Source organism: Pantherophis guttatus, chromosome 2 (genome assembly GCF_059756535.1).
Source record: "Pantherophis guttatus breed Tessera chromosome 2, ASM5975653v1, whole genome shotgun sequence".
In the NCBI taxonomy this organism is placed as follows: domain Eukaryota; kingdom Metazoa; phylum Chordata; class Lepidosauria; order Squamata; family Colubridae; genus Pantherophis; species Pantherophis guttatus.
The window spans coordinates 186,834,978-186,856,453 of NC_142064.1; the positions used below are offsets into that span (position 1 = coordinate 186,834,978).

Below are 21,476 nucleotides of genomic sequence, written 5' to 3' on the forward strand. Positions count from 1 at the left end.
AAACATTGGGCACAATCAGGAATACATTTATATCCAATAGTTTCCCCAGAAGATGTTCGGCTAATAATTATAAATCTTCATTTCCTGACAAAGGGAAGTAGAATCTATGGAGAATGAGGGGCTTAATAAAAAAAATTCAACACTTGGCCTGTTGACCTCTTGATCTCTTTAGCACAGGCTCTGTAGGTTTAATGAAGGGACATGTGTATAGCCGCAAGACACATGTTGGGGGAGTTTAAAAGAGCCAAATCCCCATATATCATGGGGGAGGGGGTTGAGGTAAAGCAGGAAATAGGAGATGACTCAGTTTCCCATGTAATTTGGAGTCTTACTTATTGTACCTTAAGTGAAATTTGAAACCTGCCCTTTAGTAAAAACATAATATAAATGTTTGGTTTCTTTCTAGCTGAGAAGGAGGAGGTACCATTATAAAATATACTTGGTTATGAAATCACAATTTAAAAATAAATGTGCCATATTGTTATTTAAGGCAAGGTGGGCATCAAACACATGAAACAAACAAACAAACAAACAAATAAAAATACTTTCTTCTTCTATTCAAATGTGAACACGTGATATGATCAATTACAGGTACTCCTCAACTTACAACCACAGTTGAGCCCAAATTTTGTTCTTAAGCAGGACAGGTGTTAAGTTAGTTGCACCCCATTTTACAACCTTTTTTTTTGGCCACAGTTGTTAAGTGAATCAGTGCAATTGATTAGTAAATCATGCAGTCATTAAGCAAATTTGGCTCTCCCCCCCCCCATTGACTTTACTTTTCAGAAGCCAGAGGGGAAGGTTACAAATAGTGATCACATGACCCTGGGACTGTGCAACTGTCACAAATACATATCAGTTGCCAAGCGCATGCATTTTGATTATGGGAACATGGGAATGCTGCAATGGTCGTAAATGTGAAAATTGACATAAGTCACTTTTTTCAGTGCCATGTCAAGGATTACCTGTGTAGTCATCTAATTATAGTCAGATAATTGAAGACCAGTCTTCAAAGTTGAGAATAAAAACAAAATTATGTTAGGAACATCCAGGTTTAAAATGTATTTATTTTGATTAATTTGAATTCCTATTTCAGCATCATAACTTGGAATAGCTTTCAACAACTTAAAAACACAATATCCCACTAATGTTACAATGTCCTAATTAATACAATTTGGTAACTACGGTAAAAGAAGGACCCACCACAACAATTAGTGCAACTAGCCCACAGCCTTTGTATATGTCCCAACCTCCATGAAATGGTGGCATAGCCAAATATTCAAGGAGGATGAGGATGAGGAGGATGAGGATGATTAAATGAAATACAAGCAATTTTTAAAAGAAAATGTCTCCCTCTTTCCCCATTTTCAATTTCTGTTGTTTACTTTGACTCTTTCCATTTTTATGTCCTAATGTTTTAAAATGATATGCATAGAATAAACATGGCCAGGAGTCCTGTTCTTACAATCGCAGAAGGAACCATGTCGACAAATTACTGCAATACTAGATTCATTGCCATATTCTTTGCTTTGAATAATTATTCTTATTTCTAGCTCTTAGGAGACAGTGAGACAATGCATGGACTTTTAGCAGACAAAGGATTTCTGCTGGAAATAACTGGAAATCTTATATCGTGCATAGATAACCTCTGGTTTTGGACATGCATTTCAAACTGGGAAATAACTTGGCCTCTTCTTTCAGATATTGAAAGAAAATGTCATGATTTATGTGTATGCTTTATTTATAACTATATGTCAGGAAAGCCATTTTGCACACAAAAATTGGTTCCTGATATAAAATACAACACATGACTGGCCTAGGTCATTCTTAATAACCAAGGTGTCAGATATTGGATTGTTGTATTATATTGATTAAAGAAAAAGAAAATAATTAAACAAAGGACTACAGTATGACACTTATTACCGCTACTAATGTTCTTATATTTTTATAATATAAAAATATTCCTGCTAGTTCCGATAATCACTTAACATAAAAAAAAAATTGAACAAAGTATTTGAAGAGTCCAGAGACAGTTCCAATTAACTGGAGGAGAATCAGTAGAGGCTCCAAAACATCAATTGGATTTTTATAGATACACAATTTTGCAATTGCTCAGGAACTTATGAACTTTTGATAAAAGATCTAAACTTCCTTCACCGTTTTCAAATATTAATCCTTTCAAATTCATAAAGTTGGTATTAGAACAGGAATACTTCAAAAGACAGTTTAGATACGTAGGTTTGTTAGCTGTAGTGAGTACAGCTTGCACACATCACAGTGATTGGGTAATAATGTTGCAAGCCATTTTTGCTGATGAAATCAGATGCACACTGAGTTTAATGCAGTGGAATTGATTTCTGTTTGCTAGCCTATCATTCCCCTCAGCGGGGGAAGATCAATACAGATCAATCATCTGTGATTTTGCATGCCATTAGATCCTGATTTAACCTCTTTTGCCCCCTCCCCTACTGTGGACCACACAGTTTGAAAGAAGATTGATTGCTTCAGATAATCTGGGCATGACCCTTCCATTCAAACATCAAGAGCAGTTCTTCCCTTCCTAATACGTTTTAACCTAATTATTAAATGCAGGTCATTCCTGCATTTAATTTATACTTGGTAATTTATACTGGAGGGACAAATCATACCGGTTATTGTTTTTCATTTTTATTTCTATTAAAGCTCTGTATCTCTGGTCACTACTCTACAAAAGCAGCCTTTAACACTTAAGCTGACTTTTTATAAGAAGACGTAATCAGTACATTTTGATTTTTTTAAATTACATCTCTAAGCTTTAAAAACAGTTGATCATTCCAATGAGAACAACGCTTTAAAGGGCCAGCTCTTAGATAGGCCATTTCTTTTCTTCCTAAATCAAATTTGATAACAAGAAATAATGGAGGGGATTCCATCTCCCACATGATTTAAAATTAAGAAATGTATTTGCTTCTTAGTATTTCCTTTCCAACAATAAATTAATAATATGTATTTTAACCTGGAGGTTCTGCTAGGATTATTGTTATTTTGTTTTCAAGACCATTTGATCTTCATTATATTGCTATAATTGGAAATATAACATATATTCAGTTTTTATTTGGAATATAAAATATTCTTCTTATGTATAGAGAAGTGGTACATTTATTGTTAAATTGTTTTTCCATATTAAAATAAAGACATATCTTTTGGCTTCTTAGAAAGGTGTCCTCATTGTATGGCTACTAAATCTGGGCTGTAGAAATCCAAGCAACTACTAAACACTGAATACATACAGAAAACTAACTTCTGAGATTTCAGACTTATGCTGGAGTCCATCCTTAGGGAACTTTCCTGAGTTCGAGGTCTAGCACAAGTCCAAAACCTCAAAAGACAAAACCTCTGGTCCTGGTGACCGACCTATTAGATCATACAACATTATCCTGGGACACCTATATTCATCTTCATTTGTGAAAAAACTAACTCTTTGCTCCCCTACAGTGGTCATCCAGATTTTTGCAGCTGTGTTCCAGTAGACCTGACTTGATTTGTACTATAAGGACAACTTTGGTTCCTATAATTTAACTGGAGACCTTACAGCCCAGTGATGGCTAACCTTTTCTGGACTGAGTGCCCAAAGCATGTGCACGTGCCCACCCCTGGACATGCGCACAAGCCTGATGCATGCGCCCTGCCCCAATGCATGTGTGCGCATCCCCACTCACATGCCCCCCCACATGCATGCACGCCCACCGCACATGTGTGCGCGGCCCACCACATGCGCCTCCCCCGTATGCACGGCAGAGACCCTAACCTGGCCGGCGGAAGATGTGTGCATATGCACGGCACAGCTGAACTGGGGAGGGTGCTGCATGCCACCTCTGGCACACGTGCTGTAAGTTTGCCATCACAGTTATAGCCACTATACTTTATGATCAGCAGAATAACATGCAAGAATTAAAGGAAAAACAGGAGCATTGTTCTGTTCAGAATGCGAGATAAATCTGCCTTCCTATCTGATCTGTTAATTTTCTTTAATGTCTTGGATAAATTTATTATTTGAGTATGCTTCCAACATGGACAAATACCACCAATCTCAAATAAAAACCAATTCTGTGGATATTTTGACAGTCCTTTTTCTTTTGGTGCTGTATTGTTGAATTCTAAAGAGATCCTTTGTTTGATTGTAACCAACAGAATACCTCCTAGGAGTGGCAGAGGGGTGGCCTGGATCTTGGTTCAGGCCCAAAAAGAGCAGACCCCATCCTGTACTTTCTCCAGTGGTCACTGGGTGGAGGCTCACAGGCCATGTACCTTGACCCCCTTAAGAGAATTATAGCTACTTCCACCCTGAAAGCATAACAGAGGTGGAAAAACAATGAAGATCCAATTGGAAGATAATACTTAGACATCCACTCCAACTTTCAAATAACATTCATCCTTAAGCATTTCTATTTTTAAGGAGTTTTTTAATTGGCTACATCTTTACCTGTTAGCCAGCTCTCTATATCCCACTCCATTTAAGCAAATTCCCTTTCCCTTTGACCTTGGCAATAGGTGACTATATAGTACTCTCAGTTTTTTGGACTCCTAATTCCTGGCTATGCACAGATAACTGATTGCATATGCTTTTCATTAGGCTCAAGCATCATTTAGGCAATTTAAAGTTACTGGTAAAAGCACTACATTTTGGTGCATTTTAAACCTAAATATTGTCCAGTCATTCATTAAACATCCACCATTCATGTGCATGGGATGTATTTGCAGTAAGATTATGACAAGCCCGGTCCACTCATAGACACTCTATGTAACTCAGAGCAGTGCCTGGACCAAAGACATTTGAGGGAGGCCTTTGTAAAGACGAAATCAGTAAATTGATAAAGTTTGCATGACTGTTTCAATTTGTGTCATTTTCCGCTGTATGTAGATAAGGACCCCTCGCATTCTGGACATAAACTGTTTCAACTCCTATCCTCAAAACAACTTGCTAGGAATAGCCATAGTTACTGGGGGAAGGTTATTGCAAAAACTCCATTCCCACCCCCATGGCAGGGGAAGGATACTGCAAAATCCCCATTCCCTCCCATTCCTGGGGGAAGGCAGGGGTGAAATGCAGCAGGTTCTGACAGGTTCTGGAGAATCAGTAGCAGAAATTTTGAGCAGTTCGGAGATCCGGCAAATACCACCATCTCTGGCTGGCCCCAGAGTGGGGTGGGAATGGGGATTTTGCAGTATCCTTCTCCTGGAGTGGGGTGGGAATGGAGATTTTGCAGTATCCTTCCCCTGCCATGCCCACCAAGCCACACCACACCCACCAAGCCACACCCACAGAACCGGTAGTAAAACCATTTGGATTTCACCACTGGGGGAAGAATATTGCAAAATCTCTATTCCCACCCCACTCTGGGGCCAGAGCATATTTGCCGGTTCTCCGACAAATTTTGAGAGGTCAAAATTTCCGCTACCGGTTCTCCAGAGCCTGTCAGAACCTACTGGAATAGCACCCTGACTCCATTCCTAGCAGTGTTAAACTATATGATATCCTTACCTTGGAATTTGAATGAGTTAGATCTTTCTTCAGTTTCTTGAGAGTTTTGCAAACATACTTCTTAATTTGTTATGCATAAATTTGAAATCCTTGCTTATGGTAGAGAGTAGTAATTTTTTAAAAAGTGGAGATTTGGGGAGCTCAAATGTCTATGAAAAATGTCAGTTATTACAAACAGGGTTCTTTTAATGTAGGTAATTCATACTTTCTATTTTTCATGGGGTGAGATGTCCAAGGTTCCAGAAGTAACTCTTACTTCTCTGTGGAGTAATAAGCACATGAAAAGTATGGGGAGAGGCAGTATGAATCCTTTCATTTGGTTTATTTCTCATAATGTCTGAAATCAATTTCTAATACATCCTCAGCTCTATCCAAGACGGTGAAGCCATTTCTTACTTGAGTTTATAATTAGTTCCACATATATGTGCCTGAAATGTTACGCATAAATGCTTTCTCCAAGATTTCATTGAGTTCAAAAGGCTGCTATTAGGAAACAGGGATTTACAAGAGCCATGTTGGAACAATGGTTAGAATGCAATATTGCAGACTAACTCTGCCCACGGTAGGGAATTTGATCATGACTCAGCCTTCCACCTTTCTGAGGTCACTAAAATGAGGACCCAGATTTTAGGAGCAATATGCTGACTCTGTAAACCACTCAGAGAGTGCTGTAAAGCACTATGGAGAGATACATAGGTCTAAGAACTATTGCTATTGCTATTCTTTTCTCTTAAAAGTATATTTGAAAAAATATTTTTCTGTGCAGATTTTCATGGGGAATGCTCAGTTAATAACTTTTTGTTACAAACATATTTTTAATTTCTTTCTTAAAGCTAACGATACATAAATCAAAGAAATCATGCACTCTCAAAATTTTAAATTGTTATATTTTTGTGTTTTTATTGATAAAGATCACATCTGAACTGATTCAAATTCTGCTTTGATGATAAACAATATAGTTTAGAAATGCTTGAACAACTCTGTTTATGTATCTCTCTATGTGGTACTTCAGATTTGCAGTGTGAGATAGCTGATAGCTGAAATTGCTAAGTGTAACAACAGATTGAAGGAATTAAAGTAGACATTTGTAATATTGCGAAAGCCAGAAGATCCATTTATGTGTCATCATTTGCTACTGGAAAAAAAGTATTGATCTCAGTGGTAAGAATATATAGAATTTTAGTCCAAAATTGCAGTTCTATATAGCCTTATTTGAAGTTTCTACTAAAGAAAGACAGTTAATTAAAAAAAATTGTTTCCAATTCTTTGCTTCATTCCCCACTTCCATTCCTGCCCTACTTTTATTATAGTGCCAGTTGGCAGTATTTTCTGAGAGTTTTCAATTGCTTTTAATGATTGGATTGACGCAGTATGATTATTGGATTGCTTAATGATGAGATTGACATTGAGCCAGCTGCTGTAACATATGTGAAATGTTTAACATGGCATTAGCAACTTTTCAGGAATTAAGCTTTAAATCCCTTTCCTTTCCTTTCCTTTCCTTTCCTTTCCTTTCCTTTCCTTGCCTTTCCTTGCCTTGCCTTGCCTTGCCTTGCCTTGCCTTGCCTTGCCTTGCCTTGCCTTTGCCTTTGCCTTTGCCTTTGCCTTTGCCTTTGCCTTTGCCTTCCCTTCCCTTGTTTTTTTTAAAGTATCTGATGTTTATCCTTGTTTTTTATTATTACTAATACTTCACAAATATCTCCAATGGCAGAAGGCATGCCAATATATAATTCATGCAATGCACAGTTGAATAAGAATGAAAAAGCTGAAATGTAATCCTAATAACATGCTTCAACCTCTTCTGGAAAAAGGTATGCTTGTACTGAAAGAACAAAATTGGAAAACAAGAAACCTCTGGATCTGTCTTTTTCTGTGAATATTCAATTGGCAAACAATGACAATTAGTTCCATTTATCAGTGTTAAATTATTTGGCAGTTGGAAACTTTTGCTTCTATCCACAAGTTAGAATAGATAATTCTCTGGCGCGCTGCTGCAAAGTCACATGATCACAATTTGGGCCCTTGGTAATCCACTTGTAGTATCCTGAACTCATGTGATCGCCATTTGTGACCTTCACTGCTGGCTTCCAACAAGCAGCATCAGTAGGGAAACAAGCAGAAGGTTGTAAATGCCAGTCATCTGGCATCATGCCTCATGACCACACAGGATTCATCTACCGATTGGAACTACCATTGCAAAACCGCACACAGTCATGTGATGTCATGCTTTATAATCAAGTCACTTAGCAATGGAGTTCCCAATCCCAACTACCATACTTAACCAAGGACAATCTGTAATTTAGAAAGAAGGATAATAATACATACAGGGAAAAATATAAAAAGGAAATCACATCTATAGGAAAAGGAAAAGTCAAATTATAAAGAATGTTGCAGCCTTTGAAAATGATCTTTTATACTTTTACACTCCAAATGCATGTTTATCTAGAACAATGTTTATCTAGAACAACGTTCAGCAAGTTTACTCTGAAAAATTTTCACAATCCACCATGTTTTCAATATTTAGTTGTTTTCCTGTCTATTTAGGATTTGAGAGATCTTTACAAACTCAATCCTTAACTTACTTTTTGTACAGCTGCTTTGAAAAGGTTGATTTGGTGTGGAAAAAAAATCTGCAATAGGAGTTGATCAACTCTTGATAACCCACCACATGATTTGCATAGTAAAATAAAAAATAACAACAGACTTAGACTTCCACAATTGGGGTAACTGATTATGTCAACCTGAATAAGAAAGGCACTTCCTTTCCTTTGCATTCTTTCAAGCAGGGGTGAAATTCAGCAGGTTCTAACAGGTTCTGGAGAACCGGTAGTGGAAATTTTGAGTAGTTCAGAGAACCGGCAAATACCGCCTCTGGCTAGCCCCAGAGTGGGGTGGGAATGGAGATTTTGCAATATCCTTCCCCTGCCACGCCCACTAAGCTACACCCACAGAACCGGTAGGGAAAAATTTTGAATTTCACCCCTGCTTTCAAGTCACTCTTGAAAAAAATTCGGGGGGGAGCAATGAGGGACAAAAATATTATCAAAAGCACCCCACAGTTTAAATTCAGGCTTTTTTTTTTTTTTTTTTGCAGCTAACAAAAATTTATATTTTTCCTCCCTGGAATGAAGATATTCCTGAGAATTCATATTGTCCCACCCACTTACTGTCCAACAGGTCATTGTGTGGGTGGAATATATTAAAAATTATCCCTTAAAATAATGCTGAGCTCTATGTGTATATTTGGGGGGGGGATCCCCCCTAATTCTAACCTATTGCTCATAAGGAAATCAAATCCAGTCTTCAGAATACTTAACCTGAGAGCAATAAGCAACATAAATGCATTTCAGAAAGGAGAAAACTACAGAGTGATATCATCTGCCACTTGGAAAATGAAGGGTCACCATGGAAACTGTTTTTGTTGAATTGCTTTTATTGAAGGGAGGCACCCAAGATGCAGGAAAGCAAGTAAAAGGCAAGATTTCTTATTCTTCCTCCTGCTGTTTCTACCAATATGCCGCTGAAGTCCTTTGAGTGAAGTTAGTAATTGTACATCATTCAAATGCTGATTGCGTAGAAATCCAAATTAATATTACAGTGTATTAGCTTTTAAATGAAGTTGCTTGAAGTAGCAGGCAACAAGGAGGTTCAAATTATAATAATATTCAAGTATGTCAAAAGCAAACCTGAAAAGCAGCAATATCTCAGTAAGAGCTGACATGTATTTTAATCACTTGTGACCCATCATTCGGAAGGAATGAGAGCATCTTCAAAGCTAACTAAGGAAGGAAGTGACTGAACAACCAAGAAGCCTATCCTCTAACATGCCCATTTCCCATCCAAACTGTTCACCCATTCATTTTTTAGCAATATTGCAAGTAAGAATATGGACCCAAAATAATACAATTAGCCAAATTGGTGTCTTCCCTTCTTTATGTTTGTGCAGTGATAGAATATATGCATGCACACACACACACACACACACACACACACACACACACACACATACACAGAGAGAGAGAGAGAGAGAGAGAGAGTCCCTTTGGTTTCTAACCTGATGGCTTTAACCGCTACACCAAACTGGGTGCCGTCAAATATCTTTTACTGTAAGATATTTGAATGAGCCGTGGAGGCGCAGTGGTTAGAATGCAGTACTGCAGGCTACTTCTGCTGACTGCCAGCTGCCTGCAATTTGGCAGATTGACTCTCACCAGGCTCAAGATTGACTCATCCTTCCGAAGTGGGTAAAATGAGGACCCAGGTTGTTGGGGTCAATATGTTGACTCTATAAACTGCTTAGAGAGGGCTGTAAAGTGGTATATAAGTCTAAGCGCTATTGCTATTGCTATTTTTCTTATCTGGAATCTGCTTTTCTGTCATTTAAAATACTATTCCATGTCAGTGTCAATGGAGATACCTCCTGATTTCAGACTGACTCTGGGTGGCTCCACAATAAAACAAAGCAAAGTTTTTTTCTAAAAAAAACCCCCATAAAGATGCATGTACAGAAAAAGAAAGCAAGATCACCATCCCATTATTTTGAAGCTTCTACATTGTACACTGATGTCAATTAGCAATCTTAGTTTCTGTATACAGAATTGTCAGATTTGTCACCATTATGTTGGCCATTGAGTCCCAAAGCAATTACATAAAATACACTTTGTGAAATGAGACTGAATTTTTATAGTTTATGTGGGTGGTTCATAAGGAGTTACATCCAGATAGTCGGTATATATTTGATTTGCCATAAAATAGGAGTTCTCCAATATTAGTTTCTCCAGTCCTGTCAAAGTGGGTAATCCATTTTATAGAACTTGATGTTGTTTTTCCATTTGTATCCTGGGGCTAATGTTCATGTTTCAATTAAATTCTGATTGGTTGGCTGTATGGTAATAATGATGCTTTCACAAATACTATCTAAATGGACTGCATGTGCCATGGCTGTATTTAAACAGCTGTGTAGCTGATTTCAATGAAGTTAATTTTAAACTATTGCAAATTAAACTAGAGAATAGCCATTCCAGTAATCTTTTTGCTGTAGAGTTAAATGGCTAAAATATGCCAATTTTACTTTCTTTCATTTTGAATAAACAAGAAACTTTAAAAACAATGAAAAACAATAAAAATAGATTTATCTGGTGAAATTTACACTTTTATCTGGTGAAATTAGGGCGGTATTTCTCAGCCTTGGTAACTTTAACATGTGTGGACTTCAATTCCCAGAATTCCCCAGCCAGCATACTCAAGTTGGCAAAGTTAAAAAGACTGAGTTAGGGCAACATGGAGAAAATGTAAACATTTTCTATAGTTAGGAATGAAGCAGTTTTACAGAGCTCACTATTCATCTGCCTTATAGACAGCAGAGAGAGGGGAGAGCGGATATAAAAAGGACAGGCAGACAGAATGGATGGAGCCATGGATCATAGAGTGTGCAATTTAGGAATAATCATGTTGTAACTTGCAAGGAAATGCATCACTACAGATGAAGATGGTGATCTTTAACATACCATCTCCTTGAGAAATTTTCCATTTTCTACTTGTCCATATTTTTGAAAGCAGAAGTAAACATCCAAAACACAAATTGGCCACCATATAATTTTCTTCTTTGTAATGTCACATTTCTATATATGAAATACCTTCATAGTGGTGAACCTCACTTTCCCGACTCCTGAGATATAAGGCAGCATTAGAATCAAACCCAATGCGATGATTCCATTTCACACAATGTGCTAAATAAATATGAAGTGGCAGTGGATCCGTATCTTTGGGTAAGATACTGTATTGATAGAGATAACATTTTGAAAAAAAGATAAAGGGGATCAGTAATTTTCAGTATTTATTTTAATTATAGCTCTTTTCTCTAAGTTCCATTTCTTACCAGTGAAATTCCAAATGCACGATTATGAAAATTTAAATATCTTTAGCAGTAAAGGTTATTTTTAAGTAGAGTTTGAAATGCATTTGGGTTATGCAGCAACATTACTAACAGAGTGGGGGGCAGTCACAATTTCCTTTCAACGAAAGGCCTTTTGCCTTTGAACATGACAAGTTCGTGTAGTGTCATCTCTCGCTTCTATATTTGCAGAGGTAGCAAGATTCTAGAGAAAGAGCTCCATGTGCTGTCTATGAGAATCAGCATGGCAAAGGTTTTTACACCATTATGGAAATAGCCCTCTGATGACAAGGCAGCACAAGCTACTAGCTGGGGAGAAATATATTTGCTTTTGGAAATTAGAATAAAACATAATGGCTGAACTGAAAAATCTCCTTGTAAAACATTTTTTTGTGACCATAGGAAGTGGTATTAAGTAGCATCTGTGTTTTGCTTATTGGTATTCCTTTGTGAGATTAAGATATATCTCTCGCAAAGATAATTAAATGCATACTTATGTTTTCTGTGTGTACATACACATACATACACATACATCCATAGCCCAACTATGTGTTTTTATTTTGATTTGGGTTTTTTTTTGTATTTTATGGATTTTAATTGTTTTGTCGTAAGCCAGCTAGAGTAAATGTTTATTGGCTTACTTGATACATATCACTTAAGTATGCAGAGCACATATTATGCTTCTTTAGGCTATTATTATTGGATTGCAGTTAATGTCGAGAACCAGTACGCTTTCCAAACCTAGAATGACTCCTATAGTATTATATATAGCTGCCATTAACTGGGTTTGGCTGGAAGGGATTGTGGTAGTTCAGTCAAATCCAAAACACCAACTCTTTCCTTTTTCCTCATCTCTGCAACAATCGTAAGCAGAAAAGAAGAGGGATTTGTGTACAGCCATGGCTGTGCTATTGATCATAGTTTAGTCTTATCTCTGAAACAGCTGATGACTTGAAATGCATAAGAAATGCACACATTCTATTTTCTTCTGGCATCCAGAAGTTATGCATAATAGATCTCATTTCAGGATTATGATTGCACATCTAGGTTTTTTTATTAGGCACAACTATAGAAACTTTCAGTACTCTGATACTTACACACTTCTTAGCAGCAGTACTGAAAGCTTCTGAAGAAACTGAAAAAGCTTATGTAAATACTGGATTTAAACCAAGTAACACCGTCAGATCTAGTCTTCTCGCAGTGAAGATGGATGCCAAAGGTTCAGAATGTGTGAAAGCTTGCTTCATTTTTTTTTAAATGTGGTTAGCAGCACTCCTCTGAAGCCTCTCCCTCCCTTCTCAGTCATGCTTTGCATTTGCTGAAATCTGCACTCAAATGTAATCACTGAAGGCAGAGAGGGAGTAATTGCAGCAAAATTAACCTCTGACTCTCCCCCCCCCAACAATAGCCCTGATAAAACTACTCATCAGCAGTTTACCTTGATGCAGTGCAAACTCTTTTCCATTCTGCTTATTTGAAACACATTATTTGTAATTTCTCTGCACTGGAGTCTTTGTTTTTCTTTTAGCTGCTGCATGCATATTATTGCATTATATTTTGAGGTGCAAAGATGAGTCAGTACTAAAGGTAATACTATAAATATTATTATAGCTATTGATATAGCTAATATCAAATTTCTAGAACCAATGACCTGGGAATTGATTTGAGAACTGGACAAAGTGGCAAAAGAGGAACTGCTTGGTGTAGTGGTGAACATGCTGGATTAGAAACTAGGAGAGTGATTTCTAATCCCACTTTAGACATGAAATCAGGCTCCTTGACTTTGAGCCAATCACTCTCTCTCAGCTCAGCCAACTTCACCAGGTTGTTGTTGTGTGGGAAAATAGGAAATGTATTTAGGAAACGTATTTAGTATTAGGTATGTCCACTAGCTTGAGTTGACCAAAAACATAGTTTAAAAAAAGTTAGCATCATCACCATCATCTTCTTCATTGAACTGCCAGTATAAGAAAATATGGAATACATGGATTTGGGGACACTTTAAATACAAGAAAACCCATGAGACTTAATTTCTGAGTGAACGTGTTTAGAATTGCACTACTTTTTTTACTTTCTGTAGATACTATATATCAGGGGTGTCAAACTCGATTTCATTGAGGGCCACATCAGGGTTGTGTTTGACCTCGGGGAGTGGGTGGGCATGGCCAGCTCAACGTCACTCATGTCGGGGACACCTATGGTGGCAGGAGGCTCCCCCAGCCTTCTACCACTGAAAATGGATCTTGGGAGGGCTGCAGGCTACATTTTTGTCCGGGATGCCCTCCTGCAGCTCTCTGCCAGCGAAAACAAAGCTCGCTCATGGCCCTCCTGAGCTCAGTTTTCACTGTCAGAGGCACCACAGGCCGGTCCTTCATTGTTTCCAGGGCAGCCCTATGGGCCAGATCTAAGCACCCCATGACCCAGATCCGGCCCTTAGGGCTTGAGTTTGACACCCCTGCTTTATATGAACTTCACTAATAATTCCAAACCTGGAAAATCCCAGATCAAACCTCTTTGTTTGGCCTTTCTTTTTCCCTCTAAAGGATTTGTCTTTCTTTGTTTCTTCTGCTTCCATTTTCTTCTCAGTTCTGGACCTTTTTCCAGGACTAATGATTTCATCTCTATCCTTCATTAAGATTGGGGAGATTGGTGCAATAGTAATTGAGAGAAGGACAAATATGGAAGGCAAACGTGCACTCCTTTTAGTCCCACGAGTGATTTATTTTGTGAAATCAGAAAAAGTGCCCCTGGTGAGGCCAGCTCTTCTTTTGACCTATGATGTTCTTCCCACTGGAAAATGTTAGACCTACCCAGAGGCTACTCTGGAAAGAGAAGAGATTATTTGTTCACTGTTGCAATAAAAAAGTAATGTGCTCCTGTCCATATTGTGCCATTAATATAGAATTTAATTTGGGACATTGCATGTCTATACTGTATACGTCCTGCGTGGTTATGAATGTGTCATTTATACAAGATCGTGTGTCTTTTGAAAACCGATTCTATTGGGGTGGATCCAGTTGATAGAAAACAGTGAGAAAAAAAAGAAAGAATGGTTTAATATTACAAAGTTTCAAGTTACTTGTTGCTGTTTCCCGATGCTCTAAATGAGAAGCATGACAAAATATCTCGTATTGTTTCATGGTTTTGAGGCAGGGAATAGGATATGTGCTGGAAGAGTTACTGACTCTTACTAGTCACGTTGTAGTAGAAACAAATTAATCTATTATTATGAGAGATGCTGACCCTTTCTGTGGAATCACATTTCTATCAATCGTAGTTCAAGAGCTAGAAAAGAGAATTTGGCCTCCACCTGCCAATCAAAACTGTAAGTGTCCTATGCAACGTAATTATTATATCAGTTTCTGGTGCTGATTCAGATCCTGAGTTGTTCCAGAAATTATTAGTTAAGGTTAAACAGGTTCACAACACATCCTCTCGAATGTATGCATCTTTAAACAAGCAAAATGATTATTTCAAGATGGCATGATTCTTTCTAGCACTAGAAATACATACTGCCTTGATTTTTTTATTCCTTTTTAAGTGAAAACCGTTGGCCAATCAAGAAAAGTGCTGTCCATCAACCAAAGTGTCTTCCTTTAACCAGTTATTTGGCCTTTGCTAATGCTCTATGCAGCATCAGGACAAGTGGGAAAGGGGGGGGGGGTTTCATGCTGAAAGTGTATGAATGGAGTTTGGAGCCCCAGTACAGGTAGTCCTCGACTTACGACCACGATTGAGCTCAAAATGTATGTTGCTAAGTGAGACATTGTTAAGGGAGTTTTGCCCCATTTTACGACCTTTCATGGCCACAGTTGTTAAGTGAATTTTTACAGTTGTTTAAGTTAGTAAGGTTGTTAAGTGAATCTGGCTTCCACATTGACTTTGCTTGTCAGAAGGTCACAAAAGGTGGATCACATGACCTCAAGACACTGCAACTATCCTAAATATGAGTCAGTTGACAGGCGTCTGCATTTTGATCACGTGACCATGGGAATGCTACAAGTTTGTGATAAATGTGAAAAATGGTCACTTTTTTCAGTGTCGCTGTAACTTCGAACAGCCACTAAATGAACTCTTGTAAGTCAAGGACTAGCTGTATCCTTCAGGAACAATGTTTATGAATCCCCTTAACAAGATTCAAATGTGATTGGAAATCTAAGTGCTCCGTAGAAATTCCACCAGGGAGGCAAAGTCTTAGCAACCATTCTTCCTCTGATTGTATAGGCAGTGATGTTCTGAGATGCCAGTGCAAAAGCTGGTCTGCAGTTAACTTAAATTGCCTTTATCTCTTTCTTTTTAGCTGACATTATCTCTACAGTAGAATTCAACCACACAGGAGAATTACTAGCGACAGGGGACAAGGGGGGTCGTGTTGTAATATTTCAACGTGAGCAGGAGGTAAGTGCTGGTGAATGCAAAAATGCCCATTTTTACGCTTTTAAAAGAAGTTTCCTGCTGTTTCCTAATCTTTGTGTGTCACTCTTTACCAGGCTTCTATCGCAGCGTACAGAAAATTGCAAAAAAAAAAAAAAAAAGAGGAAAAAAGCCATTAAGATCAATCGGGCAGCTTCTTTCTCAAAAAAACAACAACAACCCTACAAATGTTGCATTTTCTTGAATCCCTTTGCATCCTGGAACAATAATTGCCGGCAGGAGACTTCATTCTGCTGCTGAAATGTCATAAATCCAAGCAGAACTATAGTTGTAATGCTTTTGAAGTCTGGTTTGTTTTCAATTAGCAAGATCCCTACCCTTCCCAAACTAGTATAACATAAAGAAACAAACAAACACATACCACATAGTTATAGTTTATGTTGATGGGATGCGCTCTTCTCCTGAACAATGCTCTGGATCTATTCCAACATATAAGAGAAACTAAGTGTACAAATAAAATAAAGCAGAGTTTAAGAAGCCTTTCCATATTAGTAAATTTTATATTTTGATTGGTGTAGTGGTTAAGGTGCTAGACTAGAAATTCACAGGACATTGTGAGTTTTAGTTCTACCTTAGACACTGCTTTGCAGGAAAAAAACAGCTTTCTGATTTGGGTATAGCCAGATAGTACCATTCAGAGGTGCTTCAGTACCATATTCTGGTCCTTTGAGTAATTGTGTTCAGTTTACTACTGTATTTCTATTACTCTATTATTTATTTAAGCCTTTAACATATACAAAGTGCAAAGTAAGAAAGAACAGTTACAGAGTTTTTAGTGACATTATCTCCCATTCCGTTCTATTTACTTCCTGATGCTAGCCTAAATGTAGAAGGATTTTGCTAATACCTATTTCAGTCCTTTCACCTTTTATTTTCTGTTGGTTTCCCAACTCTTTTCCTAGAAACCGTCTTCCAGATATTTAAGTTTACCTTGCTCTGTGAATTCATTTATTACGTTAAATGTGCGGTAGGCTTATATATTAGAACTGGGTCCTTTCTGTTGGAGAGAATTTTGTGCACAAGTCAAGCTGGATTTGGTCTTTGAATTGAGCGATTGTTGCTTCATGCCAATTTGTCTTTAAGTTGAATGATAGGGATTGATGCCTTTTTGAATCAAAATGAAACAAAGATGCTCTTCCTGCTTCCTGTCACCAGTGAACATAGAAAGTGACACAGGAGGAGAAGGCATTGTGCAAGAAATAGCTCCGCTTTGGTACCTAAACTGCTATGTGTCACCATAATCAGACATTTTCCTCTCTTTTAACAATCTTCAGAGAACAAAAGAATCAATTGAAAATTTGCTAGCTCCGGCATGTCTAAGAATCCCTTTATGTTTCTTTCCCACTCCTGCAGAGCAAAAATCAGCCCCATCGCAGGGGAGAATATAATGTTTACAGCACATTCCAGAGCCATGAACCTGAGTTCGATTACCTGAAGAGCTTGGAGATAGAGGAGAAGATCAATAAAATACGATGGCTCCCACAGCAAAATGCAGCCTATTTCCTTCTCTCCACCAATGGTATGTTATAACAACAGGTCCTTTTTTTTTTTTTTTTTTTGCTTTCCAGCCAAAATATCCTGCTTTGATAGGTTGTGCCCATTCATAATTGTAATCTCTCTACAGGACAAGTATTTATTGCTCTGTTTGATCCAGAGAGAGGAATTCAAGAGTGATTGTGGTGGAGATACCCCTAATGTTGAATTTTCTCTCTTCCTTTCTGTAATATGTCTTAAAATGCCTCAAGCATATTTCTCCAAATCATTTACAAGCTAAAGAAAGACATAATCTCACAACATCCGGCGACTTCCTCAGTATCTTCTGATATAAAGGTAAAGGTAAAGGTTCCCCTCGCACATATGTGCTAGTCGTTTCCAACTCTAGGGGGCGGTGCTCATCTCCATTTCAAAGCCAAAGAGCCAGCGCTATCCAAAGATGTCTCCATGGTCATGTGGCTGGCATGACTAAATGCCAAAGGCGCACGGAACACTGTTACCTTCCCACCAAAGGTTGTCCCTATTTTTCTACTTGCATTTTTTACATGCTTTCGAACTGCTGGGTTGGCAAAAGCTGGGACAAGTAACGGGAGTTCACCCCGTTACGCGGCACTAGGGATTCGAACACAGCACTTGGGAGTAAAGAGGATTTCTCAACAGATAGTCAGGTGTTTTTTTTATTAGTAGTACTGAGTTCCTGCCTTTGTACAGCTCTGATTTACACATATTAATGAAACAAGGGAGTATTGATGAATCAAAGAAGTGACAGTTCTGCTCTATCCTGCACTGATGAGGTCACATTTAGAAGTCTGTGTCCACAATTGTCTCTTTTGTTTCTTTGTGTCTGTGTCTGTGTCTTTCTTTTTTCTTTTTTCTTTGTGACTGTGTCCACAAACTTAATCTTGCGTAGCTTCGTCTCTGGCAATATTGTACTACTAACTAGAGCATACAAAACATTTGCTAGACCAATTCTCGAATACAGCTCATCTGTCTGGAACCCGCATTGCATATCGGACATTAATACAATTGAGGAAGTCCAGAGATATTTCTTGAGAAGAATCCTCCATTCCTCTGCTCACAACAGAATACCTTATGCCACCAGGCTTGAAATTTTGGGCTTAGACAACCTAGAACTATGCTGCCTTTGGTCTGACCTAAGCGTAGTACACAAAATTATGTCAATGACTACTTCAGCTTCAACCGCAATAATACACGAGCACACAATAGATACAAACTTAAGGTAAACCGCTCCAAACTCGATTGCAGAAAATACAACTTCAGCAACAGAGTGGTCAATGCACTACCTGACTCTGTGGTTTCATCCCCATAACTTTAACGTTAGACTTAGGTTAGATCAATGGGGTGTTGATCTCACCCCATTCCTAAGAGGTCTGTAAGGGGTGTGCATAAGCGCACCAACGTGCCTACTGTCCTTGTCGTACTGTCCGCATTTATTTGTATCCATTTCCTGTATTCATAATCATGTTTATACTTATATCTGTTATCTTATACATGCTCAACAAATAAAATGAATAAAAAATAAAAATAAATTCTGGTATAAAAAAGACGCTGTAGCCCTAGAAAGTGTGCAGAGAAGGGCAACAAAGATGATAAGGGGTTTGGAGTCTAAATTCTATGAAGAACAGCAGAAGGCACTAGGCATGTTTACTTAACCATGAAGAAAAGGCTGAGGAAATTTGGTAGGAGTCTTCCAATACTTGAAGGGCTGCCTCAGGGAAGGCGGCATTAGTTCATTCTCCATAGCATCCAAGAGTAGGACAAGAAACAATCAGTGGAAGTTTGTCAGAGGAAGATCCAACCTGGAAATAAGGACTCTTGCCTTGGGCGGAGAGTTCAGCTAGAACTCTTCCAATCACCAAGGTTGGAAGAGGGTTGGAAGAGACCTTAGAAGACCTCTAAGGTCTCTTCCAACCCTCTTCCAAACTTGGTGATTGACTTCTTGCCTCATCTTCAACAGAGTCTGGAATTTAATTTTATCTCTTTGTTGACCGTCTATTTGTGTGCTATATATGTATCCTAGGCCAGTGTTTCTCAACATCAGCAATGGTAATATCTATGGACTTCAAATCCCAAAATTCTGAGGGATTCTGGGAATTGAAGTCCATACATCTTGAAGTTACTAAATGAGGTTGAAAAACATTGTCCTAGACCTAGGCTGTCCACTGCCTAACAGTTCATACCTCCTATCCCAGCCTTGACTCTTCTACTTTGTTTTTTTCAGCTCTTTCTCTCTGGGAACCAGGTTGTTCCACTGTTTAATAGTTTTCTCTGTCAAGAAATTCTTCCTTATTTCCAGTTTTAATCTCCCTCTAACTAGCTTGCTATTGCTTCTTGTCCTACTTTCAGGTGCTATGTAGAATGAATCAATGCCCTCTTCCCTCTAGCAGCCCTTGTTCTTCTTCAGGATTTATTGTTCGAAATATGGTTGGGAGTGGGGGGGATTTTATGCTACTTATGTGTCCTGATTGCTGATTTACACATTACCTATAAAATCTGATGCTGGTTATGATCAGTGATCAACTATCAAAGAAAGATAGTTGAGACAGATGTGCCTAGAGGTTTGTCTGTACATTAGGAACTCTTATCTACTTGGATCCTGCAACTCTTAAGTGTTGGAGGAGATATAGTAACATAAGGCCAAACTGATAAACAAACACTGAATTTGAAAGTTCTTACCATTTTGCAAATTATCTAGGCTTTGTGATGGATAGGGAACAAAATCAAATGGAATTAAGACTCTTTCCCCCACCCATGAAATAGATAGATAGATAGATATAGATATAGATATAGATATAGATATAGATATAGATATAGATATATAGATATCTCATACACACACATAAAAGTAAAGTTTTTATTGCAAAGTAAAATATATAATCTGAGATGAAAGAGAAAACAAGGGCATTAAAGCACTTTGCACTTGAAGGAGATAAAGTGCTTTGGAGTATCAGGGCATGCAAATATAGTATCATTTTGCCATTCCTTAAAGCAGCCATTGAGCAATCCCAGGAGAAAATACATATGATTGATATGTTGCAGAAAAGTACTATCTTTCTGACCAAGGCCCTTGGAAGCATTGAACTCTATATAAAATAATATTAAAGCATGCCGTGGAAGCTTTAAAAAAGGTTCTGAACATTTTATAGAATTCCATCTAACGTTGCATGGAGGGTGAGAAAAGGAAATGCAAACTATCTTAAGCCAAATGGACCAAGACTTTTTAATTTTACACCCTTTAATTACTGTATTTTTCACACTATAAGACGCTCCAGAACATAATACGCACCTAGCTTTTGGGGAGGAAAACAAGAAAAAAAATTCTGCCTCTTGTCTCCCAGCAATTTGCCTCCTTGCAGCAAACAGCTGGTCAGCTTCAGCACAGCCTAATTTAGCATGAGTAGCTGACTGGCGGTTGGATTGGCCTCCCGGAATACCGCCGATTAGCTGTTCCGGGCTGCAGGGATTGCCCCTGCTGCCCATCGCCATTGCCGCCTCCACGCGCCCCATTTTCGGCCTCCGCACCTCCCATTTTTGGCCCATTGCAGGCAGTGGGGATTTGGAATTCAGCCCATTTGGTGGCGAGAGTTGGTGGCAGCAACGATCCCCACTGCCTGGAATGGGCCGAAAATAGGACATGCAGAGGCTGAAAATGAGGCGCATAGAGGCTGAAAACGGGGCACATGGAGGCGGTTTGGGCGACAGCTTTCCACCCAGCCTGGAACAGCTGATTGGCGGTATTCCGGGAAGCCAATCCAACCGCCAATCTGCTGCTTGTGCTAAATCAGGCTGTGCTGAAGCTGACCAGGCTGTTTGCTGCAAGGAGGCAAATTGCTGGGAGGCAGAGGCCGAAGGGTGGGGGCTGGCAGGAGAGCAGGGCTTCGACAACATTCACTCTATAAGACGCACAGACATTTCCACCCACTTTTGGGGGTGGGGAAGTGCGTCTTATAGATGGGAAAAATACAATAGTTGGTTGGTTACTTCAGTAGTTTCTGTCCTATGTCAAAATTTCAAGGTAGTGTCAAGGTAGTGTTACCTTGTGACATGTACTCATTTCATGGGTCAATTTGAAAACAAGGAATCTTGTTAATTTTAATGGTCAGTAATGACCAT

At 38.5% G+C, this 21,476-nt stretch overlaps 1 protein-coding gene across 3 annotated transcripts in view; it reads left to right on the forward strand.

Annotated features, from left to right (window-relative positions):
• PPP2R2B (protein phosphatase 2 regulatory subunit Bbeta) overlaps positions 1 to 21,476 on the forward strand; it is a 248,784-nt gene that overhangs the window by 162,289 nt on the left and 65,019 nt on the right. For all 3 annotated transcript variants that reach the window (XM_034405172.3, XM_034405177.3, XM_034405184.3), the window contains 2 exons: positions 15,715 to 15,812; positions 17,202 to 17,367. In XM_034405172.3, coding sequence (XP_034261063.1) covers positions 15,715 to 15,812; positions 17,202 to 17,367 — 264 coding nt within the window. The remainder of the gene's footprint in view (positions 1 to 15,714; positions 15,813 to 17,201; positions 17,368 to 21,476) is intronic.